The sequence below is a fragment of the Setaria viridis genome, chromosome 5, assembly GCF_005286985.2.
Source record: "Setaria viridis chromosome 5, Setaria_viridis_v4.0, whole genome shotgun sequence".
Lineage (NCBI taxonomy): Eukaryota > Viridiplantae > Streptophyta > Magnoliopsida > Poales > Poaceae > Setaria > Setaria viridis.
The window spans coordinates 31,211,872-31,237,060 of record NC_048267.2 but is presented as its reverse complement, the minus strand read 5'-3'; the positions used below and the strand labels follow the sequence as shown (position 1 = coordinate 31,237,060).

The 25,189-nt window shown below is 45.9% G+C and overlaps 3 protein-coding genes across 3 annotated transcripts; 1 reads left to right on the top strand and 2 right to left on the bottom strand.

Annotated features, from left to right (window-relative positions):
• Positions 1-10,536: 10,536 nt before the first annotated feature.
• LOC117858355 (inorganic phosphate transporter 1-11) lies at positions 10,537-13,108 on the top strand. Its single transcript, XM_034741412.1, has 2 exons — positions 10,537-12,163; positions 12,269-13,108. Exons 1-2 carry the CDS (start codon positions 10,995-10,997, stop codon positions 12,792-12,794), a joined length of 1,695 nt encoding a protein of 564 aa, XP_034597303.1. The 5' UTR covers positions 10,537-10,994; the 3' UTR covers positions 12,795-13,108.
• Positions 13,109-20,530: 7,422 nt separating this feature from the next.
• LOC140222724 (arabinogalactan protein 16-like) lies at positions 20,531-21,550 on the bottom strand. Its single transcript, XM_072293631.1, has 2 exons — positions 20,968-21,550; positions 20,531-20,719 (listed from the first exon to the last, which is right to left on the bottom strand). The coding sequence occupies exons 1-2, from the start codon at positions 21,071-21,073 to the stop codon at positions 20,613-20,615; spliced, it is 213 nt and encodes a 70-aa protein (XP_072149732.1). The 5' UTR covers positions 21,074-21,550; the 3' UTR covers positions 20,531-20,612.
• Positions 21,551-22,092: 542 nt separating this feature from the next.
• On the bottom strand, positions 22,093-24,985 carry LOC117856426 (uncharacterized). Its single transcript, XM_034738797.2, has 2 exons — positions 23,400-24,985; positions 22,093-22,472 (listed from the first exon to the last, which is right to left on the bottom strand). The coding sequence occupies exons 1-2, from the start codon at positions 24,983-24,985 to the stop codon at positions 22,292-22,294; spliced, it is 1,767 nt and encodes a 588-aa protein (XP_034594688.1). The 3' UTR covers positions 22,093-22,291.
• Positions 24,986-25,189: the final 204 nt, after the last annotated feature.

Sequence of the window (25,189 nt, the reverse complement as noted above, 5' to 3'; positions counted from 1 at the left end):
GGTCGGGGAACTGGTACCACCGGCACCAGATCCGTCGCTGCTTCCTTCGGATCTGCCTTCAGATTTACGCCACAGCCGCTGCATGCGTGCAACAAATCCCACGTGCTCTCCTGCATTGCGTTTTAGTCGTACCGTTTCCTTTTAAGAAGGTCCTGTCCTAGTTAAGCGCTTTCGAAGCAGTCACATGCATTTTAACTTTCCCCGTATATCGCTTCCTCTCTAGTCTCTGTAATTCTTTTTTTTTAAAAAAGTACCCCTTCCATTTAGAAAGTAAGTTAATCTAGTTTTGTTCTAAATACATTTTTTTCAAATTTGACCAAGAATATATTATGATAATATACCTATTTGTATCATTAATGTCTATACTTTTCATCATAAATTTGATCAAAAATTTTAAAAATTTGACTCAGAATAAAGCTAGAATGAGCTTTTTTTTTTAAAAAAAATGGAGGGAGTATATATTCCAGATATGTCATCTACTCATTTACTCCTTCCGTGTGAAATTAAATTAGTAGGTGCATTAGAATTTTAAGTCAACTCTATACGACCTTTACTGACAATTGCCAAAACGTGTACAGATTAATATTTTGTATTTTAAATATCTTTTTAATATTGTAATAAGTTTCTAGCAATTGATGATGGTATATTTTAAATACTTTTAGCAATCGAAATATCACTAAAGCTTTCTAAATTATGACTTTTTTTAAATTAGGAAAAAGTCCAATTTACTACCTCAAAGTATGGGTTAGGTCCAAATAACCTCTCAAACAAACAAAAGGTTTACTTAACCACTTGCTTTTGCTAAACCGGGTCAAAACACAGCTTTACATATAATTGAAATCAATTTTGATGATTTGGCAAAATTAGAAACCTAGGATTGACACATGCGGGCCAACGTGGCATGTTGGTTTATGTCCATATCGCCCCCTCCCCTGTTGTGTGCCGCTGCCGTCCCATTCGATTGCTGCGCCCGTCTCTAGGCTTTTGAGCGCCGGTGGCCGTCTCTGTCCTCGTGTGTGGTTTCTGTGCCGGCGGCCAGATCAACCATGCGACTGCTCAAGGAGCGGACAAGGAAATTGGCAAGAAGCAATGCAGTCAGGTGTGTTTCCCTAGACATTGTGTTGTGAAAAATTCGTGTCGATGCGAAGCGAATAGACTCACAATTTACATGGCCACCGATGTGTCTGCATTGTACTAGCATTTAGTGTCCACTAATTCTTGGTTCCCTAACCAGATTCCTACTGATTTCCATTGATGCTAAGACCATCCGAAAGATATTGACCTACCAAGGAAGGAGTAAAGGAAACGTATACACCAAATATCCTCTCTCTACAACGAGGCAGGTGTCCACCAACGATGCACCATCTTGTGCTCTATTCGCTTTAGCTTATCAGCCGGCTTATCAGCCACCAAACAGTATTTTTCTGTCACAACAAATCAGCCGTTTCAGCTTTTCAGCCGGCTTATAAGTCCAGCCGAACAGGTCGCTTGTTTGCGCTCTGCAGCGAGGTTCAGCTAGCTGTTGTGCTGAGGCGCGGGCGGGAGCCCGTGCGACAAGCAGCAGGCAGCGGCGGGGGACGGCTGGATGCTGCGCGGGGTTTATAGCTGACGGGAGCACAGTGCGGCAGGACAGGGCAGGGCCAGCTGCCCCTCAACGGGTGCGAGCTGCGAGGGCCGAGGAGCAAGGCGAGGCTTCGCCGCCGCCGGCGAATCTTGGCAAAGCGACGGAGAGAGACACGGGTGAACTGTTGGAATTCAGATTAGAAGGAACTGAACTTTGTTATGCCACGTAGGGCCACCGACCTGTCATGCTCACTCAGCAAACTGGCTAAGTCAGCAGAACCAATTTCAGTTATATGTTAAAAAGGTGTGTTTTGACCCGGTTAAGGCGTTATTTGGACCTAGCCCATACTTAAGGGTGGTAAACTGGACTTTTTTCAAATTATAACATCTTTCTTGACTGAAACCGCGTCGCGGTCTCACCAAAAGATTACGTCACGTCATCGTGATGTCAATTAGAAAATATTGAAAATCTAAACCATTCCATCGCAATCAGTCGGTGGACGCAACAGGAGAGGCAGGGTCGGCGCACAAAGAGGAATTGCGTGACCGAGCGCTCTCTAGATCCTTCTGTCAACAATGTTATCCTAAATGCTAAACAGTAAACAGTCGGTCACCTACCATTTAGCTCTTTATTCGGACTAAACGGTCAATTAAACAGGTTAAACGGTCATTAAACATGCTAAATGGATGATTAAACCATACGGATAGGCACTGTGTAGCGTGTAAACGGCGTATAAGAGAACACTGTATGTCAAAGACCAATGGCTCAACGACTGCTCGCTGGCTCTCTGCCGCCTGCCGCACCTCCTCAGACGACCAGACACGCTGAGACGCCACTGCAGCTCCCTGCCTCTCCGTTCTCTACTACCTGATGGCAACGCTGCTCATGGAGTCATGGTGGAAGTGATAGTGCCCGACGGGGCTTTGCCACAGCCGCACTGCATCAAGCCACGACAAATCCCACACGGCAGAAGATTACAGCTGGGTGCAAATCTGCCACGCCTGGACCTCCAATTCAGATCAATGGTGCTGCGAATTGGCATTCAAAATGGGTTAATAGGGAATTTTCGAAAATTCTGGAAGATGAAGAAGTTAACAAGGGATTAGAGCTTAGGATCCTGCCGTCGATAGAATCTTGGAGGCAAGGTCAGCTCTATCCACGCCGGGCGCTAGGAAGTTTTGGATCTGATAGTATAAAACTCTTGTTTTTTGTTTTTTTTGTTTTGTGGTGTCAATTTGTTCAGTGTCAACATGACTCATATATATGTAGATACGTAGGTCTAGCTAATGCTAAAAGAATCAGATATCATGTCTAACTGCATAGGGTTGATTTGATTTGTGCAACTGCAAACATTTTGTGTTGGTTTTTTGGTGTGTGCCTATGTGTCAATTAAGCCTACGGGTTTCTAATTTTTCTAGTGTGGAATCTTGGAACTTGTAGGTGTAAAGTTTTGTATTCTCAATACATGTTTTTTTTAAGAATCAATTAAAAGCTAGAGATGTAGAAAATTCTTAAGGGCAAGATTTTAAATTTCTTGTATCTTATATACAAAGTATTTATGCATGACTTGAGAGTTTTAAGCATGCGCCACTAGTTTTCAGTATTCAAGTAGAAAGATCCGAACATGCAGGCTGAAAGTTTTGGATGCGGAATATTTCGTACGAAATTTAAAAGTTTTCAGTATCTTAGTAATAAGATTTTGACCTACAACCTAAGAGTTTTACTGACTTTTCCCTGTATCAAAGCCAATAACTTGTATGGCAACTATAAGAAGCATATGGTACTGAAGGCGAAGTGAAGGGTCAAGGTACTATTTTGCCAACTAAAAATTTTCAGCCTTCTAGAGCTCTCTCAGAGCTAACATTCTTTTCCAGAATTTGTTACCCGGACCTATGGAAAGGGAAAGACTGCACTTAGATATCCTGACTGTATTCATGCACTCTTTTCAACCATTCCTAGAAGAAGAGCGCTCAAGCTGAAGCATAATTTCATTATTTCGAGATTTATCATGGGTTTTTTGCGGGTTGTTTTTTAATCCATCTAATATTTAGGGTACATTTTAACTAAAAAATCTGTATCAATAGATGAAAAGTATTTTGGTAATAGGTCATTTTGATCCAGCCACATATTCACACAGCCACTGGTAGCAAGGTATAGCATTAGTGTGAGATTGAGATAGATCATGACTACTGTTCAAGGTTCTGATCGTTAGCTATATTTTTTCTTTTGTGGGGTTCACATGCTTATTTGCTACTAGGTGAATGTTACTGTTCTAAGCTATCAAGTTTTGTGAGATAGGTTGCATGGCACTTAAAGTGGATCATAATAAAATTGATATGGGGCTAGTAATAAGCATGTAGAAATTGCATTGGCATTCAAAATTTTTAGCTAGTAACATATCTGATTCATTTTGTGAACTTTGTTTTGGCACAGGTTCTCTGCTGGGGATTCACGTGATCTCTTTGGCACGGGTGAAGTCATAGCTGTACAATTTTCTTTTGGAGGTGAGTTCATGCCACCCCACACACATAAAGTAGTGTGTTTTTGCTGCTTGCCATGATAGTAATCCTGGAATGTGTAATATATGTGGTTTATTTTGGTTGAATATTTCAAGCATTATAATCCATATTTGGTGTTTCTAAGATGTCTTGAAAAAATATGTTATGTTATTTTAGGTTGGCAAAGTGTGTTTAGATAGTGTGATTACAATAGATGGTTGTCATTTGCTCACGGAAACTGTCACCATTAACTCCTAGAGAATTATAGCATATAAGAATATCACCAATGCTCCAAGAGATACCTTCCTTGCAGATAGTATCATTTTTTTCTACACTCCTAAATTATATGTGTTTCAAATTATTTAGCATTGGATTCATAATTTATTCATTATAGCATACAAATTTTCTGATATGGAATTTAAAAGTTAGGGGTCTATAAAATTTTGCATATATATCTTCAAAGCTGGGGTTATTAAAAGTTTTTAGGATATGTCTCGAAATACTTCTGAATTCATGTGTAAACTTATAGATCTGTAGTTAGAAAGTAATAATTTATCAATCACAAAGTGTTGAATATAAATTGAAAGACATGGAAGACAATTATTTAATCAAGTAGCTTGAATTTTTTTGAACTACAAATAGAAAGGTTTATACACATGGTCAATTAGATTGTTTTAAAGACAAATATAAAAGTTTCCAATATGTACATTTAATATTAGGAATTCTAGAAAGTTTTAGGTGTATTAGTGAAAAGCTTTTCATATTCTATTATAAAGTGTTGCATATGTAGCTTGAAAGTCAGGTAACAGAGACATTCTAATCATGTAGCTTAAATTTTTTTGAACTATGAACATAAAGTTTTTTAATTCCGAGTACAAGGTTGGAGATGTATGAAGTTTTCAGTACATATTTTCAAAAGTTTTGTATTCCCAATACAAAGTATTTTATATATTGTTTGGAAGCTAGAGATGTATAAACTTTTTAAGTTCGTGATTTAACTTTCTTGTATTCTACACATAAGGTATTCTACACATAAGGCATTTGATTTTATTATTTAGAAGCTATAGATGTAGGCAATTTTTAATACTTGATTACAAAGTTTGCAATGTTAATATGACAAAATTGCTACTTTCAGTTTTGGTTTGGGTCTGGGTCCAAAATTTTTAAATCTCATGTGACTTGAATTGTCCTCAATTTTCTAGGCTGAATGTTTTGAAATTTGTATATATCTATGTAGTAGGCTTTGCTTTGTGTTTTTAGAATTTATAAAAGCTGGTATAAAGTAACTACATTTAGAAGCTAAACATTTTGGAAGCATAAAACTTTTATAGTTCGTTGTACAAAGGTTATATGTTGTAGGTTCCTATATTTCGGAGTCCAGTGTTTTTTCGAATCATAAAGTTTTCTGAACTACAATACAACTTTTTAAAATATGATAATAGAACATTCTTAAATTGGGAGAGCAAAGTTTGAAATATCCTAGTAGAATGTTTGGCTAAGTTAGGAAAAATATAATTTGTGCTTGGACCATCAAGCTTAAAAATAATTATACAATGTACGTTTAAATTTCAAAATTTGGAATTACAAAGTTTTCTTATCTAAAAGTACAATGTTGGAAATGCAAGTAATAAGCCACTGAATTTAGAGTATAAAGTTTTATAATAAACTTTGGAATGTTTGAAATGGGTTAGTTCAATGTTCCAAAGGGGTTTTATGATTCAAATTTTTTTTCTATGATCTTTAATGGTTATGGATGTAGAAAGTTTTTGTATTGGCAGTAAAATGTCCCCTGCCTATTATTTGAAAGCTATAGGTGTACAAACTTTTTACAGAGTATTAGGTCTGTAAACAAGAATATCAAAATATGCTAGTACAAAGTTTTAGGATTTTGACTATATAGTTTTAGAATTACAAAATTTTATAGCTATAAGTGTGAAGTTTATTATGCGATGGTACAGAGTTCCTAAATTCATAGTGCAAAGTTTGGATTTACAAAGTTATGTACGATAATGATGGGTGCATGTACCAAGGGTACCCTGAGGAAGGGATTCTAGACAGCCACACACAAAAGGCTGGGGTCCAACCGCAGGAGCATATTGGAGGCGGCTCAGGAGACGCCGCGGCCCACCTTAGCTAAACCAGGGGTAGGGCCTGCAAGAGGCCCACAATGCCCCACCCACTCCTTGACCAAGGGTGACCGATGCCATACTTGTGCTGACCGCCCCACGTGGGGACATGACCTAGCGGAGGGAGCTGACCTTTAGTTGGGGATTTCGAGGCTGAGGCCACACCCTTCGGACCGCTTAGGACGGCTGACAGCACGAGGCCACACGCGGTCGTATGTGCCCACGCACCCCGACGTTATCATCGCCCTCGCCACCAGGGTGACCCGTCAAGATCAAAGCCATGCCACAACGCTAGACCCGGTACGGGCCCGCAGGCGAGGCGGGACCCAACGACAGGCGTTACGGCGTGGAGAGGCTGTGAGCGCACTAAAGAGGTCGGAGAAAGCTGGGATGAGCGGCACGCCCCATCCGGGCCGCTGACCAAATGCTCAGACACTCATGTTCAGTACGGACGTCAGCAGCAGCTCCCGTCCTGTTCATTGCCACGGGGTTGGCGGACGAGATAGGGGCACGCTACGAAGCAAGCCAGGTCGTGCGTAAGTGGCCCACACCGCACAGGAGCCACCGTACAAGACGTGCGGAGCTCACGACCGGCTAAGAGGACAGGATAAGGAAGCCCCCTAGTGCAAGACCGACCCGGCCATGCTACGCACCCCGACCTCTGAGGTTGGGGAACCCACCCCTTTCTCCAAACATTTTTTCTCGATCCCTGGTCTATATAAAGGGAACCGAGCCTTTCTTCCTCCTCTCTCGCATTCACACACACCCCCACGCATCGCACGAACGCTTGCTTACAAGCATCCCATTATAAGTCCAGTGCACTTGATCCAAGAAACACGACTTCTGCCGAAACTAGATGTAAGAATCTTTTCGAACCAGTATAACCCCTTGTCTCTTGTGTGCTAGCCATCGGAAGTGAGGAGAGGGCGGCTTACGATCACTAGTCGGCAGTATGAAATATCGACAGATAATGTTTGAAGTGTGCAAGTATTCAGCATTTGAATTTAGAGTGTAAAATTTACAATAACAAAGTTTATATTTAGGTATGCGATGTTTGAAATAGGCTAGTAGAAAGTTCCAACATTCATAGTGCATTTGCTTCCTTTTTTATTATTTTTCTGTGTTTACGACAAGGTTAAATGATATACGTGGAGCAGTTTTAGGTCCTGTTTGGGAAGGGGGTGTTAAAGTTTAACACCCCACTTTTAACACTTTTTAACACTTTCCTATCCAAACACTTGTGTTAAAAGTGGGGTGTTAAAGTTTAACACCTCATTTTTCATAAACACATGGAGGGGGTGTTAAAACTTGCTAAAGGTGTTAAAAGTGGTCCCTCTCTTCACTTTTTCCCAGGTTACCCCTTCTCTCTCCTCCCTCTCTCTCCACCGGCCATAAATGAGGGAGCAATGGAGTCATTTCCCACCAAAGGTGTTAAAGTTTAACACATCATCCAAACACCGCAATATGTTAAACTTTAGCACTCTATTTGAGGGGGTGTTTGGTTCCACCTTGCTAAACTTTAGTTGCTAAAGTTTAGCAACTTTTAGCTGCTAAACTGCCAAACACCCTTGCTAAAACTTGTTAAAGTTGAGTTGCTAAAGTTTAGCACTTTAGCAAGTTTTTGGTTACTAAAACTTGCTAAAAGGTGGGCCGGACAACTTGTACCCCTCATTTATTGCTTGTCTCCCCCTCCTGCGCATCTTTAATAAGGGTAGATAGGTCTTTTTACAGCTCATTAAATGTCTTTTAGCAAGAGTATTCAAACAACTTTTGCTAAAGTTTAGCAACTTTTAGCAACTAAAGTTTAGCAAGAGGAACCAAATAGGCCCTGAGAGTGTTAAAACTTTAACACTTGTTAAATTTTAACACAGGGTATCCAAACAGGTCCTTAAATAGAAATTCTTTTTCAAAGGAAGACGCAAAACACCTGCTTGTCCGGCTATCTGTTGACCTATCCATGCAATGAAAAGGATGATACTCTTGTAGATAAAAAGAGAATACTAAACACGCATGCAAGTTTTCTTTGTATATTTTCTTGTCCAACTATAGAACTTTTGCACAAGAGTTACACTTTTTTTTCTCCTTTTGATTTTCTCAGAGTATCACCGTTGGTTTCTGTCATTGAGGATACAGCTCGTAGATGAAGATCATGCCAATGTTTGGTGCAGAGGGTGGTCAAGCAGTTTGTTTTTGTGTTGTTAACATGGCAGCCCATAACTTGTTTACCCCCTGCTCCCTTGTCTTTTTTATAATTTTTACGCTTCAATTTGCAATATAAAAGAGTTAAACATATCGGGCATTTTCTTCGTGTAGAGTTAAAAATTTTCTTTTTTTTCAAGGAAACAGATTGTTATCTTTGTAAAAAAAATTAAGGTTACTTTAATGTCCACATGTATATGTCCACATGTATATGTATGTCAAACAATCCTCCGCTTGTTTATTCATTCTCACACCCACTGACCCACTGTCCCGAAAAAGAAATTAGATGCGGATCAGAAGGAGCACGGGAACTGAGAACCGAAGAGACAATCGCTGCCACGAACGTTTGAAGCCTGGCCAGGCAGCTGGTCGGAGAAGAGAAAATTCACATGTTTTGAAGCCTGACCTGGGAAATGGGAACCCGCGAGTAGCAACAGCTGTGGAGGGAATAAAAATACTCGTTGCTATCTATTACGTATGCACGCGCGTTGCTAGCTACTGGCAACGCTCGTTCGTCGCAACTGCCCCGCGGCGAGCGATCGCCCACTAAGGGCCCTAGAAAGAAGAAGAATGAACGCATAGAGGATTCGAGGCATAGTCCAATGCCATTTGTTTTGAACGGGCCTTGTAGTTAATAGGCAGGCCGAGAGATTCCACAGCCCGGGTTCAGCCCAAACATAGCAACAATTCTTCAGGCCCAGTGATGCATAGGGAGCCGTGTTTTTCGCCAGTGTTCTTTCACTGGGCCTGAATAGTTGGCCATGTTGAGTCGCTCCCTATGCAAGAAATTCCTTTCCATTATACAGCTGTTCTGGTAAACAAAACTACATGTACAAGTTATATACAATATATATTTTTATTGAAAGGATGACATACAAAGTAAAGGAATTATGATTTTAGATTTATCCTAAATAAAACTTCTGTAGATTTTACTAAATTTATAGAAAAATATATAAATATCTGTAACCTCGAACTAGTTTTATTAGATACACTATGTAACATATATTGATAGTGCATTTATTTAATATCGTAGATGTTAATATATTTTATATAAACTTAATTAAAGTAAGACAGAATAAAATTAAAACAACCTAAAATTTAGAAACCGCGAGTAAACTTTCAAACTTAGGCACCGTTTTCTTCCACTGACTTATTTTTAGCACCCGTCGCATCGAATGTTTAGATACTAATTAGGAGTATTAAACGTAGACTATTTACAAAACCCATTACATAAGACGAATCTAAACGGCGAGACGAATCTATTAAGCCTAATTAGTCCATGATTTGACAATGTGTTGCTACAGTAAATATTTGCTAATGATGGATTAATTAGGCTTAATTAGGCTTAATAGATTCGTCCGTTTAGATTCCACTTATGTAATTGGTTTTGTAAATAGTCTACGTTTACTACTCCTAATTAGTATCTAAACATTCGATGTGACACGTGCTAAAAATAAGACACGGGAAAAAAACGTCCCCTTATTCTCTCATGATGTCTTGCTTTAGGTGGACCCAGACAAGTGCTAAAGACAAGATCATGCGTCCTGCGTGACGAAACAAGAAAATGTCGGTTCGTCCTGCATCTTGCATGACAAAATAAGAAATATAAAATGTCTCAATATGTTAATCGGTCAAATCAACTAGCTGACTACACGACGCCGATTAATCACCTGTTAATTCAACTAACACTACCAATGCAATCAGACTAACAGCAAAACAAAAGGTTTATTGGCCGGTCCAATACCCAAACCATCCTGTGCCAAATAACTTAGCTTACGCACTAATCATATCTTCATTAGCGGCACGGTTAACATTGGACCAATCAAACCAAGTTATTTACTAAAAAAACCAACATACTCAGCAAACTAATCATTTAGCAACCACATTAACGTAGTCAGGCCTGTTAATTAGTTATCTAAACAAATGCCTATGCCTACCTTGGTTAACTGGCCAAATAATATCTGCACAGATACATGCTTCAGAATCACGAGCAAGTTGAGGTAAAAGACAATGTAACTTGGATATTCTGTTACCGTAGCATCCTGCATGATTTATGATTTGGACAGTTGGCCTGTAACTGTGAGGAAACCATATGGTGCCCATCGCCAATCGGCAGGCGGCAGACTCGCTGTCGAATATCCCGGTCGAAACGACACGATTGCTTCTTAGTTGACTACGCGCGTCCGGCTAGCGACGAACGATCCCCAGCTGCGGTCTCCCGGTTGATCGCACGAGACACAAGACCGCAGGTCCGTATAGTATCCGTCCATAACCACTGCCCGATCCATCACAAGTTCACAGCCTCATCGATCTCGCTCTCGGGGCGTAGATCGAGCATAGTGCTCGAGCGGAATATGCTGCCAACCAGCACGAGACAGGGGACGCGGATGACGACGGGGTTCGCCTCGTTGCAGACGCCCCCCTCTCGTTCATCGACCTTGTGATGGCCTCCCCGGTTCCTACCGGGCACGTCGCCGGCTATTTGAGCCCGAACCAGCAAGCAGCCAAAGCACCAAGAACACGGATCGATCGAGCCGCACTACTCGCACCCACGCGCAAACACCCCTGCCGTCGTCGGCGCCTGACTTGTGTGCGGCGGCGATCGAGATGGCGGACGCGCCGGCGGCCGGGCCGAACCTGGCGGTGCTGGACGCGCTGGACTCGGCGCGCACCCAGATGTACCACATGAAGGCCATCGTCATTGCCGGCATGGGCTTCTTCACCGACGCCTACGACCTCTTCTGCATCTCCACCGTCTCCAAGCTGCTGGGTCGCCTCTACTACCCGTTCGATAACCTCAACGACTCCGACGCCTCCAAGAGCAAGCCCGGCACGCTGCCCATGAGCGTCAACAACATGGTCGTCGGCGTCGCCCTCGTCGGCACGCTCGTGGGCCAGCTCGTCTTCGGCTACTTTGGCGACAAGCTCGGCCGGAAGCGCGTCTACGGCATCACGCTCGTGCTCATGGCCGCCTGCGCCATCGCCTCGGGCCTCTCCTTCGGCAGCTCCCCCTCCGCCGTCATCGGCACGCTCTGCTTCTTCCGCTTCTGGCTCGGCTTTGGCATCGGCGGCGACTACCCGCTGTCGGCGACCATCATGTCCGAGTACTCCAACAAGAAGACGCGCGGCGCCTTCATCGCCGCCGTGTTCGCCATGCAGGGCGTCGGGATCATCTTCGCGGGGCTCGTGTCCATGATCGTCTCGGGCCTTCTCCTGCACTACCACCCCGCGCCATCGTTTGAAGAAGCAATCCAACAGAACCCCAAAGACCCCAGGGCGTCGAACCAGTGGCCGGCGGCGGACTACATGTGGCGCATCGTGCTGATGATCGGCGCGGTGCCGGCGGTGGTCACGTTCTACTGGCGGATGAAGATGCCCGAAACGGCGAGGTACACCGCGCTCATCGAGGGCAACGCCAAGCAGGCGGCCAGCGACATGGAGAAGGTGATGGACGTCGAGATCCAGGCCGAGCAGGAGAAGCTCGCCAGGTACAAGGCGGCCAACGACTACCCGCTGCTGTCGGTGGAGTTCGCCCGCCGCCACGGCATGCACCTCCTCGGCACGGCCACCACGTGGTTCCTCCTCGACATCGCCTTCTACAGCCAGAACCTCACCCAGAAGGACATCTTCCCGGCGATCCACCTCACGAGCCCCGCCAAGGAGATAAACGCCCTGACCGAGGTGTTCCAGATTTCAAAGGCCATGTTCCTCGTCGCGCTCCTCGGCACCTTCCCCGGCTACTGGGTCACCGTCGCTCTCATCGACAAAATGGGCAGGTACGTGCTTGATTCATAGCTACTAGCAACTACTTGCTTCGGATTTTATTTGAAACAAAATGAGTCTACACATACACATCGATATGATGGATCCAACCACTGCAGGTACCTGATCCAGCTCATCGGTTTCTTCATGATGTCTGCGTTCATGCTCGCCATGGGCATCATGTACGAGAGCCTCAGGAACAAGCGCACCACGCTCTTCGCGTTCTTGTACGCGCTCACCTTTTTCTTCGCCAACTTCGGTCCTAACAGCACCACCTTCGTGCTCCCCGCCGAGCTGTTCCCGACGCGCGTGCGCTCCACCTGCCACGCCATCAGCGCCGCGTCGGGCAAGGCCGGCGCCATCGTCGCCGCCTACGGGGTGCAGAGACTCACGCTCACGGACGACGTGAAATACATCAAGATGGCGCTCATCATCCTCTCCATCACCAACATGCTCGGCTTCGCCTTCACCTTCCTCGTCCCGGAGACCATGGGCCGGTCGCTCGAGGAGATCTCCGGGGAGGACGGCAACGTCGGCACTGGATCCGGCGCTCCCGCCGGCCCGGGCATGGGCGCTGCGGACGTGAGCAGGGACGACAAGATGCCTGTTTCTAGCACAGAGTGGCAGAGCTCCATGCATGCCTGATCGGTGCCTCCAGAGCACACATTATACCAAACTATAACAGTACGCACGTAATAATTGTTGCCGGTTTGAACAGCGTGGGAATTAAGGAACAAGAATAAGAGCAACTCTTATATGTTGCCAGCTTCTATTAGGTTGAGAGAGAGTTCCATGGAGTTTGAGTGTGTATGCATACAGTTGGCTTTGCAAAAAATGAGTTGACAAAAATCAAGAGTATTCTGTAGTACTTAAATTGTAACTTATGTATGTCAAGGACTCATACATTACTGTGTATTTGTGGTGCTAAAACAACCAATCGTTGTATAAGCAATTTTTTACCCTCATGGTTCATGACTCCTTGCTATGTTTTTTTTTCCAAATGGATCTATCTATTCATTCATCAACAAAGTTATGTCACTAAATTAGTAAATATGTCGAATTTTCAAACGTCGGATCTCAACAAATTGCTCAGATTGCAAATGGCTCACATATAAGCCTCCTCAAACCTATCCTCTTATTAGCTCCTTCCGCGCCGCCCCCTAACACCACTGGATCTATCTATACACATGCAAATGCGCCGCGTCCCCACCTTGTTGGCGCCGCCCCTGGTGCCGGCACGGACCGTCTTCCCCATCCACCGGCCGCAGACATTCCTAACCCTACCGTCGCCTACCCTGTCCCTTTCTTTCCTTCCTCTTCCCCTGACTTTGGTGTTCCTGCTTTCCAACGCCACCTTCCGGTGATGGGGGTGCCACCAGATTTGCCGCCCTAGCTAACTTCTTCGAAGTTCTAACTGTGGTCCACCGATGTATTGTCATCCCGCCCTTGTGACTTCCATGATTGTTGGGCTGCCAGGTTCTTTGGGCATCTCCTCTATGGTTGCACGCCACAAATCCTCCAAATCCGAGCCCCTAATCCTAAAGCTCGTTGGAGTTAATGGAGGTGATGCCGCCGGGCACGGAGGGGATGGACCTCAGCATGAATGTCATCGCCATTCTGAGGTAAAATTCGACAGATTTCCTAAGCAAATATCTAGTGTAATTCTTTTATATTTCTTAATAGGCATGTCTCCTGGATAATATACTAATTTTTACATAAGTCATTTTTAAATCCAACGATCTAAATGAATGCCTCATTTATAACATAATTCTTCTTTTTTTTTCTCCTACATCTCTCCCGCGCCACCGCCACATCTCCTCTCTTCACCTCAACGAGCTATTTATGGTGCCAATAGCCTCACCTTGACGCCTCCTCGCTCCCTAGGCCGGCTCCTTTTCCCCGCCTGAGCCACCTCGCAAGTGTTTCTTGTAATCTTGTTCGACTTCGGTGGCTCGAGCTCCCTCACTACCTCCTTAGCCCACCGATGGGCTCTCACCATCGCAGTCCCACTCGCCTCCCGCAAAACCGCTAGCCAATGAACATCGTGGTACGCTCTACAACCACTACCACAGGTAAGTCCTCAGTTCCCAAATGCTATAATGCTAACCTAAAGTGTTTGTTAAAAATTTGGCTGATTAATAGATAAACAACCGGTCAGTCGATTTAAGAGGAATAAACCTCATTTCTAATTCGTAAGACCTCCTAGCTGTAACTATATTGTAATTTTTTTTGAAACTGTGGACCCGGCAGAGATTGCCGGGTTTGTATTAATTAATAGAGAAGAGAGTTACAGGCCTAGGTCAAAAAAACCAAAAAAGGCGAAGATCGTACAGAAATTAAAGTGAATTTACTTTTACAAAACAATCACTCCTCTATGTGCCAGATATTGCCCAAGTCCTCGTGCGCCTGCTAAAATCCAACATCGTGCTTCCTCCTTAATTTTGTGAAAGAGTTGGTTCAAACTTTTAAACTTCTACTGAAAAACTCTTTCATTGCGCTGCTTCCAAAGTTCCCATGACACAAGAATGATAAGGGATCTTAAACCCTTAAGAGGCGCACCAGGCATAGCCCCTAGTTATGTCCACCATTCGGTGACGGATGAAACTGCAGACCAATCTGGTCTGGGGATTGGTCTGGGTGGTACGTGGGTGGCCGTCCAATCGAAAATTTTATCCCAAAGTCGAACTATGTAGCGGCAATTTGCTAGCAGGTGTAGCAATGTTTCATCATGCGTATGACAAAGCATGCATACTCTTTGATTCGGCCATCCTCTTGTAATTAGTCGATCTGTTGTCCATAGCCTGTTTCGGAAGGCTAACCATGAAAAGAATTTGCACTTTGGCAACGCCCACATCCTCCATATGAGTTGCTCCATATCAGACGATGCTGAATTTTAGAATTGTGCGCTATATGCCGATGCCGTCGTGTACTCGCCGTGTCGAGTAAGATTTCATGTTATGGAGTCTGGCACGTCCGGGTTTAGTGGGATTGTTCTCGTTCAGTCCCAAAGGATAACTTCAGTGTAATCAGTTCGCTTGACAGGTATATTTGTCCGTTTTCAGCTTATTAGCTAAAAATCCTGCAGCTTTGGAACACGAAATAGATCGGGGTCGAACCTTTGAAGAAAATCCCCCACTTAGGGCCTGTTTGGCTACCACCTCATAAACTTTAGGAGACTCATAAAGTTTATGAGCCCATAATTGCTAGTCCTAAAAATTAGGAGTTGGGTGTTTGGATGAACTCATAATTTTTAGGATGTTAGAGGGAAAATGACCGTTGTACCCCTAATTAAAGGAGCAACTGCCGGCCCTTTCTGCCTCTGGTTTTGGCGCGAGCAGCAGGCGCGGCTGGTTTTGGCGCGAGCAGCACTTCTTTTGGCCTCTGCCGCTGGCGCAGATTGGTATTGCCGGTCTTTTTTTTTCGCCAATTTTTTTGTTTTGCCGTTCCTTTGCTGCTCCTTTGCTGCCGCCTTTGTTAAAAATAACGTAGTGCAATGTCAAAAATAGTAAGCACAGTCCATCATCATTGTCATTACAACTCAAAAATACAAAACCTCTACAATCTATTGAACAAACCATTAGCTATACTATCACGAAATTCGTTCATATTTTGATCTCCGTCTGCCTCTTCGGTATTTCCCTCATGACCACCAATGCTTGATTCTTCGGTGAAAGGAACAAAATTTTCATCACGATCACACATACCAAAGGCCCTATCCGCAAGATCATTCTCCCTAATGAAATTGTGAAGTGCCATACATGCTACTATTATTTTGCTTTGCTTTTCCATTGGAAAACTTGGTATTCCCAATAAAATCCTCCATTTCATCTTCAAAACTCCGAATGACCTCTCAATAACATTTCTAAGTGATGAATGCGCGTAGTTAAAAGTCTCCTTCATACCTCTTGGATTTGGGCCACTCCGGAACTCAGGAAGGTGGTACTTCGTACCTTTGTATGGTGCAAGATACCCCGGGCGGTTCGGATATCCAGAGTCCACTAGATAAAACTTCCCTATAAATACAAAATAGAATTTGGTAAGCAATTTTGGGTATACAATTTATTTTTAAAATATTAATGAGAAAATTTACCTGGAGGAGGGTGTGGAAACTTGTCACCATATTTATTTACGGCATCAGTGAATACTCTCATATCATGAACTGATCCAGGCCATCCACTAACAACAAATGTGAATCTCATGTCGAAATCACAAATGGCCAGCACGTTCTGTGTAGGGTATCCATGTCTGCCCGTATGCTGCACCACCTTATTACTTGGCACCACAACCGGTACATGAGTCCCATCTATAGCTCCTATGCAATTGTTGAAATATGGGGCATACCTAGGGTTCCTCAACCTCTGGTGAATTGTTGTAAACCCGGGGTCTTTTGGCCTAATTATATCTACAGCTAGCCTAATAACACATGACAAAACCAAATCAAATGTGCGGCTTATTGTTTCCAATGACCTTACAAACCGATCCGCAACTTGTCTTAGTGACTGGGGTGCACCATTTATCCATAAGAACATAGCTAAAGCCTCCATCGTTGACATTCTTCTAGTTCCCCTCAAACCATAAGACTCAACCAACAGGTCATGAAGTTGGTGAAATAAAGTGCAAGACATCCTAAACATGTTGTAGCATGAGGTTGGATTTGATAGTGTCTCTTGCACCCATTTTATGCCCGGTACAGTAGGTACTCTAGGTGACCCTTTGTGGTAGTAAGTGTCATAGTACATACCAAGCATAATTGAGGACTCCATGATCTCTCGATTCCTCTTTCGACGCATGATTTCCAGCTCCATGAACTTGCATGCCATACTAATGAATTCATCGTCAGAATCTCCTTCACCATCATCCTAAGTCACCATTAACAAAACAGCCATACATTAGTCAAATAGCCACATTATTACTGTAGCCGAGCCATGTTCAGAAATTTAAAACATACTTGGTCAGAAACTAAACATGTCACATATTCAAACATGTCACATATTCAAACAGCCACATATTCAAACAGCCACATATTGAAACAGCCACATTATCAAACAGCCACACATAGAAATAACCACACCTCTCAACAACCACAAATTTAAACATGTCACATGATCACATCTTCAAACAGGAACTTATTCAAGTTCAAGCAGCCGAAATAACATTAGTAGTGAAACCAACAGTTCAAGGTTGTAACAACCACAAATTTCTACTACTACATTCTAATCTAAGTTCATTTTCTTGCACCATCTTTTCAAGAAAGCCATCCTAGCCTCTGCATCATCAAGGTTGATCCAGTATTCTCTGTTGAATTTGTCCTTGCATATGTCCCAACAAGCAAACATCTCTGCACTATCCTTTCTTGCACCACACTCTACTGCTAATTGTTGGCATCTCTTAACTTCATCTGCCACTGGATTGGTGTTCATCTTCTGCCTCTTATCTTCAGTGAATTTGGCAATTGAAGCACTAACAGTCCTGAAAATACTATGGGTCACATCATCCTTTTCTGCTTGCTTGTTGAAGTAGTTTGTCACAGCAGTGATCATTGGGCTTCTACTTTTTTTTGGAGGGCTAGTACCAGTTGATTTTGTGCTTGCACTGGACCTCTTCTTGGTGTTTGAGCTGACAGGGCTGTCATAGCAAGAGGCAGGTTGAGCATCACAATCCTCTCCACCAACTGAAGGGTCTCCACCGTCATCATCTGCACCATCTTCTTCTTCTTCCTCCTCCTCCTCCTCCACTTCTGGAATGTATGCTGTGGTTCCATCTACTGCAGTTTCATGGAACATTTCTTCCAACTGATCTAAGTACTCTGGAGCACCATGTTGCAACTTCCTCAACTCAGGTCGTTTCTGCAAGTGACAGTTCATTCTAAGTCAGGAGCACTACATTTCCTGGAAATTAAAGGGTTAGTTCAAAAATTATGTCTCACCTCTGTGTTTTGTTCCCACCACCAATTTGGAGCATGCACTGTCCCATCATCATGTCTACCTAGACCTGACTGGCTCTGTAGGGCTCTCCAAAAGGTATACAACCTTTTCAACTGATCTCTTCTGTTCCTAAACTGCCCAAAATCATGCCTCAAACCAGTAGCCATGTAGTACTTGTCCTGAATTATCTTCAACCCTCTAGTGGTCATGTTGCCTTTGGGACAGTTTCCTTCTCTAATTTGCTCAACTGACAAATCACAGAATATTCCAGTGTTCCTTTCTGTCCACTGTGCTTTGTCATTTTTAATCTATTGGATAAAGAACAGTGAATTCAACAACCAACATTTTCAGGAACACACAAAGTACATGAATTTATTTAGACGTAATACATGAAGCAACATTTTCAGGAATATCTAACACTTTCAGCATGTCACAATGTGAATAAGTCACAGATTCATGAAGGCACTAATTCATCTAGCCACTCATTCATCTAGCCACTAATTCATGAACTTCTGTCATGCATCTAGTCACAATTCAATCCATTCATGAAAATTTCAGAACAACTTGCACACCTAATTCATACTATCAAGTTCCACAGCTAATTTCATTCCTAATTTCAGAACAACTAATTCTAAATGGCAAGGGGCTTCATACAATAAATTCACAGAATTTACCTTTGAGGCAGGGAACAGAACTTCGACAGATGCATCATCAACAACATTTTGTTCATATGCATCAAAAGCATCTTCTGCAGGGACTGAATTTCGTCCACCACGACCACCACCTCGACGGCCTCTTCCACGACTTGCACTTCCAGAACCACCACCGCGAAACAAAGATCTTGCACGGCCTACTCCACCTCTGCTACCAGGCCCCCTGCTGCCGCTCGGCATCCTGCTGCCGCCTGCACCTTGACTGCAGCCGGCCGCCTGGCTTCCGCCAGGTCCTAATGTGTCGCCGGCACCTCTGCTGCCGCCGGCCGCTCTGCTGCCGCCGGCCGCTCTGCTCCCGCCGGCCCCTTTGCTGCCCCCAGCACCACGTCGAGGCAGGGGTAAGCCAAGAGTACGGCTAACGCGGCCCCGGGGAACCTCATCTCCCCTAAGGTACTCTGAGTATATGCTCAGATCAGCGTACTCCTCAGCCTGGGAGTTGAGGTCCAAGTTCTCCAAGCCGTGACGGGGGGCACTGGAAGACTCGGACTGAGAGAAAAAATCGATTTGGCAGGGGGGAATTTGTGGATCGGGCTGGGGGAACAATTCCTCCAATCCGTCGTCGCCGTTGCCCGCCATTAGGAAATGGGGAGGACGAGGTGGGGAACTGGGGAGGAGGCGTCGGGCAAATGGGGACGACGCGCCGAGGGAAGGAGGCGGCGGTGAAATCTGGAGGAGGCGGGCTCAATGGAGACGCGGCGGCCAAATGGGGAAGACGCGCCGCCAAATGGGAAGGAGGCGGCGACGGAAGGAGGCGACGGCGACCGGAGGAGGCGACGGCCGGCTGAGATGGCGGCGGGAAAAGGTGGAAGAGGCGGCGAGTGTAGGAGGCGGCGGGCAAGGGAGGAGACGGCGGCAGCGTAGATCCGGCCCCGGAAGGGGACGGCGGCGGCGGAAGAAGCACGGGGACGGCGGAGAGAGGAGGAGGCAGCGGCGGAGGGAGGAAGAGGCGGCGGCGGAGGAAGGAGGAGGCGGCGGAGGGAGGAGGAGGCGGCACCGTAGATCCGGCCCCGGAAGGGGATGGCGGCGGCGGAAAAAGTACAGGGACGGCGGAGGGAGGAGGAGGCAGCAGCGGTGGGAGGAAGAGGCGGCGGCGGAGGAAGGAGGAGGCGGCGGCGGAGGAAGGAGGAGGCGGCGGAGGGAGAAGGAGGCGGCGCAAATGTGTTGTGCGGGAGGAGGAGGAGAAGCAGATGGGCAGTGCGCGGGGGAGGGGATAGGGGTAAAGGTGGAGAGAGAAGGGGAGGGGTAGGAGGGGTAAAGGTTGGGTTGGGACCACTTTTATGAGAGAAATGGAAGTTTTATGATGGTTTCTCCTCCTAATGAAAACAGTACCCCTAAAGTTTATGAATACACTTTTATGACACCAGTTTGGATGCACAACTCATAAAAATGACCTAAAAGTGAACTCCTAAAGTTTATGAGGTGGTATCCAAACAGGCCCTTAAGCAAATGATATCACTAGTCCTACGTATGCTATTTATGTCGCGAGTAATACTAATACACCTAAAAAAACCTACAAAAATTATCACCCTACATCCCGATGTCGATTTACAGTCGCCAGTTAAAAGATTTCACATGGATACATTGGACGAGATTGATTGTTGTCAGCGTCAGAATTCTTATAGAACCTTTGGTATGTGTTGCATTACTTCTTGAGGCTACGCCGGAGGTGACCGGATCGAATTACTGAAAGTTCGTAAAAAGCGTAGAGGTACCAAGGATTGCACGCATAGCTTTCCTTTCCTGATTCTGGAGCAAACTGGATCAATTAATCGAACACCATTAATTACACCTTAATCAGCGCCAAATTCGAAAGTAAATGATTGATTTTAAAAGAGCTTGTAGGCGGAGGAGGCGTCCAAGGGGTGGATGAGGTAGGTGAGGACAAGCGCCACCAGCATCAGCACGTAGGCGATCCCCTGGTCTACACTTGTTCCTGCCAAAAACCATGAACAAGAGATACCAATCATCATCATCACCATCATCATCATCAGAAGAAGAAAAAGAAATCCCTGTCATCAGGCTGACAGGCTCTTCTTCAATTCGACGCAAACAACGTAGCTGCATAGTGCACTCCTCCCACCTGCATCGGGTACTCCTCCCAAAACCCTCCCCAAGAAAGAGAAGCATGCAGCAGCGAGACTAGAAAAACAACGGTGAAGAGAAGGGGTGGAGATGACTGACCGTCACTGGCGGGTGCTGAGGCGGGGGCCTGGGCGTTGGCCGCGGCGGCGAGCACGGCGACGACGGCCATCACAAGGACTACGGAGGCTCTCGAGATCGGCGCCATCTTTGGGGGGGCTGTTCCTGTTTGTTCTCCTCGCGGGAACGGGGTGGCGGAGACACCGATCAAAACGACGGGCTGCTCCGGGTGCCCCTCCCTCTCGCTCGATCTGGGGGGATCAGGACGAGAAGGAGAGAGCGCGGCGGCGATCGGCGTTTCGACGACTCGGCGGTGCAGGAGGGGGCGCCCCGATTTATACAGCCCTATATCCGGATGGTCGAACGCGAACAGGCATGCAGGCCGAGCCGAGACCCGATCGAGAGGGGACGGAAGGCCTCGTTCCTCGCGCGCTCGGATTCAGGTCACGTTCGGTATCTTTACCTGTCGATCGGTTTCTTTTACCTGGGATGACGATGACTGACGAAGCCTCGCCCGTCGCCTATGTTTAGCATCCGGCGGTTGGAAACTTTGGAATCTGCACCCGCGTCCAGTGTACTATGCCTGAAGTTGTGCAGTGTAAGCAGATACAAGCCTACGAGGCTACAACATGGAGAGCATTTGCGCGCAGCACACAGAGCGACGATCGCAGTACCAAAAAGGTGAGACGATGAGCTCAAGAACCGTACAAATACAAATCTCTCTGTATTTGTTGGTGTCAGTTCACAATGTTGATGCGCCATGTATGGCGCATGAACCATAGACATGTTTCACCTTCACTCGGCCCCTTCATAGAACGGAGAGGTATTTCAGACTGACAGACTGAACTCAGGCAGCTGTCAGAACAGATACAGAGCCACATCCGGTTCGCACGGCCAGCAATCAATTCCCCCCCCCCCCCCCCCCCCCCCCGGTATAACCAACCAAACGAACTCACAGAGAATTAACACCAACGTTGATCCGAATCCGAATTAATTGCCAGAACCAAGAATGCAACCAGCAGAACAGTCGATCTGCCGATCCACAGACCACAGGATACAGCAAAATCATTTTCTCTGTCCTACAGATTTCCAGCTCATACTCTTTATCACCTCATCATCAACATCTTAACATGGAAACTAAACGAAGGACATCAATGAGCTCAAACAGTATGATCTTTTAAGTGCAATGCAATTAAAGAAAGAGAGTTACTGCAACCCTGCAACTGCTAGTCATTCTAATCGTTATGATGACTAGTTTCAGCATGAGCTGTATAGTACATCACAACAAAACATTGTAACCCCTTCTAGATGATTATGGTAGGGAACTAAGGATATTCTAACCTTACCATGTACTGTTTTGTCACTTTCAGCGGAAGTATGGGTCCTCTTTGTTCCTGTAAATACTGAACAACTGCTCGGAGAATCCCATTGCTACTCTGGCAAGTAAGTCAACGCCCCCAGAATCACGCTTTGCTAGTTCCTCAGCGGTTCTTTTCAGCGGCCCCTGAAGGTTGCCATCCAAAAGAAATTCCGCCAACGAAGCCGCCCTAAAGTAGCAGCATCAAACGATTATAACTTCAGAAACCACTATGGCGAACAAAGTACTGTGGCATTGTTAGACACATAATATTACTATAAATGTCGTTTAATAACTAAGTCAGCATGAATAAATATATTAACTTTGGCAAAGCGTTGCCAAGCTGAATCACAATTTTACTAGATAACGTAATGCATAGATATCAGAATGTTGTAAAAAATATTGCTAGAAATAGCACTGCAATGGTCTTTTATACAAGGGATTGAGCAATGGATCTCAAGGAAAAGGTTTTATACTGGGGAAACACCAGAATCGTAATTTAACTAATGGTCTAATGATGCTTTGCTGAGTTTAAGATTCATGCATAACGGCAACCCATGCCATTGCTTGACTAAATTACAGGATATCTACTCATAGCCATTAAATATTAAACTAGAAACTAAATACTACGCTCATAAGCTCATTCAAGGGGATACACATTTCAAAGTTTAGGATTTCTTTTTGGCATCAGAACACAGTTTGGAAACTTGAACTGAACTGGAGACATCACTTACTGGTATAACCAAATACAAGGCCATTGCTCACTGGTACCACCATACCCATGTTGGAATTAAATTCTTACTGAATTCAAATAAGAATGGCCATTGCTCAAAGTGAAATACAAATTAAGCAACTAGAAAGCTCACAAGGTCCACGACTTGCAAATTATGTGATTTGTGCTTGATCTTGCCTTCAAAATTCCATATGAGTTAAACTTATATGCATGTTAAAGCAGCTTGTTGCTGAATAAAATACAATTCTGAGACAAGCTATAGTACAAAGTTAAAGCCTATGCCCGCTGCTGTCATGCAAAAAACAATATAAGTGTGGACACAAATATGGTAATTATTCTAAAGCACATGCCTTTTAACCTCGAGGGAACTCAATTTCAACATACCTGTGTACATCGGATTTGTTGACTACAGTATATCCATCTTTTCCTTCTTGAATTGATAACTTCTTTTGTCGGAGAAGAGCACAGGCAGCTTGCATACAGATCTCATTATTTACTAGACATGAGGTATACACTTCTGAAGCAGATTCCCAGTTCCTTGTAACTTCTGAAGGCAATGAACTCTTTACTGGCATTTTCTCTGAATGCAGCGTGAGCTGGTTATTCGGCTGCAAGGAGGTGGGCCTCTCCGATGGCATTTGCTCTGAATGCAGCGTGAGCTGGTTGTTTGGCTTCAAGGAGGATGACACCTGCTTATCTGAGGTCCTGAGTCTGGCTCCATCACTAACCTCCCTATTCTGAACTGTACCGAGCTTAACATTTTGCTGCCCGATGCCATTAGTTCCTTGCAACACATCTGTCTTGAGCACTTGGCCTTGTGTTTTCTGTTGCTCTCTAATATCTCTCGCAACCATACAAGCTTTCTCCCCAAATCCATTAGTTTCCAGTGGCGCCTTCATCTTGTGCATTCCACCATTTGTTTTCCCCTGCTCTCTGATAGTATTGAGAACCAAGCTGACAGTTGCATCCAGCGCAGAACCAGTGTTCTCCTTGGGCGTTTCAGCACCGGCTCTCGCTGATTCTCTCACCTGAAAGGGCGGACCAGCAGCAGAACCTTGTTTGCCACCAATTCTTGCTCCGTCTTCAGCACCATCGGCCTTGGAGGATTTCTTCTGGGAGTTGTTCCCAACAGCGGAATCGGTGGGCGGGAGAGTCGGCATTGCCCTGGAGAGTCCTCCGGCCTCCCTCGATTGGCAAATCCTCCCTTTCCCCTGCTCGACAGCTGCCACCTTTAGCTGCTGAGAGGCACCGCCTCTCTGCCCCGCACTTGCCTTGGGGGCTCCCCTGTTTACGGGAGGCCTTTCCGGCGGATGATCCCCCAAAGAAGGTCCGACGGAATTCGCCTGCACATCTCCATGCCCCTTCTTGGGTTCGCCATTAGGCACGGGTTGAGGTCCCCGCCGCTTCTTCATAAGCTGGCTCAGCGGGATTCTATCATCGTCGTCGTCGGGCGAGCCCACGGGCGCGTTCCTCTTGCAAGAAACCCCAGCGCGGCGCCCCTCCCGGCCCTCGGGCGCGGGCCCCTTCGCCTTGCAAGAAACCCCCGCGGCATCCGGGCGGAATTCCCCCTCCTCCCAGTCATCGTCGTCGTCGCCGCCGCTGTCGCAGAGATCGATGACCTCGTCGCGCCCGTCGCCCCGCGGCGCCGGGGCCGCGATCGCACCACGGGAGGGGAGCCTGATTGGCCCGCGGTGCGCCGCCTGGAGCGCGTGGTAGTTTTCCCGCAGGGCCTCGAGCTCCGCGCGCGCGTCCGCGAGGCCCGGCTGGACCTCCGCGAGCACGGCCTGGGCCTCGGCGAGCGCGGCCTGAACCTCGGCGAGCCTGCGGTCGCGCGCGTCGAGCACCCGCGCGGCCGCGTCGTAGTCGGCCCTGCGGATGGTGGTGCGGAGGTACGCCACGAGCTGCGGGCCGGAGAGGCGGTCGAGCGCGGCGTTTCGGTCGGAGGCGTCGGCGCCGGAGCCGGAGGACATCGTGCCGGCGGGGCGCCGGTCGGTGGTGCAGCGCGGAATGCCCTTGGCTGGCCGGGGGCACGGCACGCACGTAGGAAGAAGAAATCGGGGGGCCGCGGTGTGGTGGATGGGGACTGGTTGGGGTTTTTGGCCTCGAGGGTCGGGGGTCGGGCCGGAGTTGGTGGAGTGGTGGAGGGACGTGCTCCAGCGGAGTTGGGGCTGGGG

What these genes read in the sequence shown, in the direction of transcription:
- LOC117858355 (XM_034741412.1), top strand. Translation starts at nt 10,995, where the DNA reads ATGGCGGACGCGCCGGCGGCCGGGCCGAACCTGGCGGTGCTGGACGCG. An exon ending in CTCATCGACAAAATGGGCAG is followed by an intron (nt 12,164 to 12,268) that starts GTACGTGCTTGA and finishes CAACCACTGCAG; the next exon opens with GTACCTGATCCAGCTCATCG.
- LOC140222724 (XM_072293631.1), bottom strand. Translation starts at nt 21,073, where the DNA reads ATGGCGCCGATCTCGAGAGCCTCCGTAGTCCTTGTGATGGCCGTCGTC. An exon ending in CTCAGCACCCGCCAGTGACG is followed by an intron (nt 20,720 to 20,967) that starts GTCAGTCATCTC and finishes GGTTTTTGGCAG; the next exon opens with GAACAAGTGTAGACCAGGGG.
- LOC117856426 (XM_034738797.2), bottom strand. Translation starts at nt 24,985, where the DNA reads ATGTCCTCCGGCTCCGGCGCCGACGCCTCCGACCGAAACGCCGCGCTC. An exon ending in AACAAATCCGATGTACACAG is followed by an intron (nt 22,473 to 23,399) that starts GTATGTTGAAAT and finishes CTGCTACTTTAG; the next exon opens with GGCGGCTTCGTTGGCGGAAT.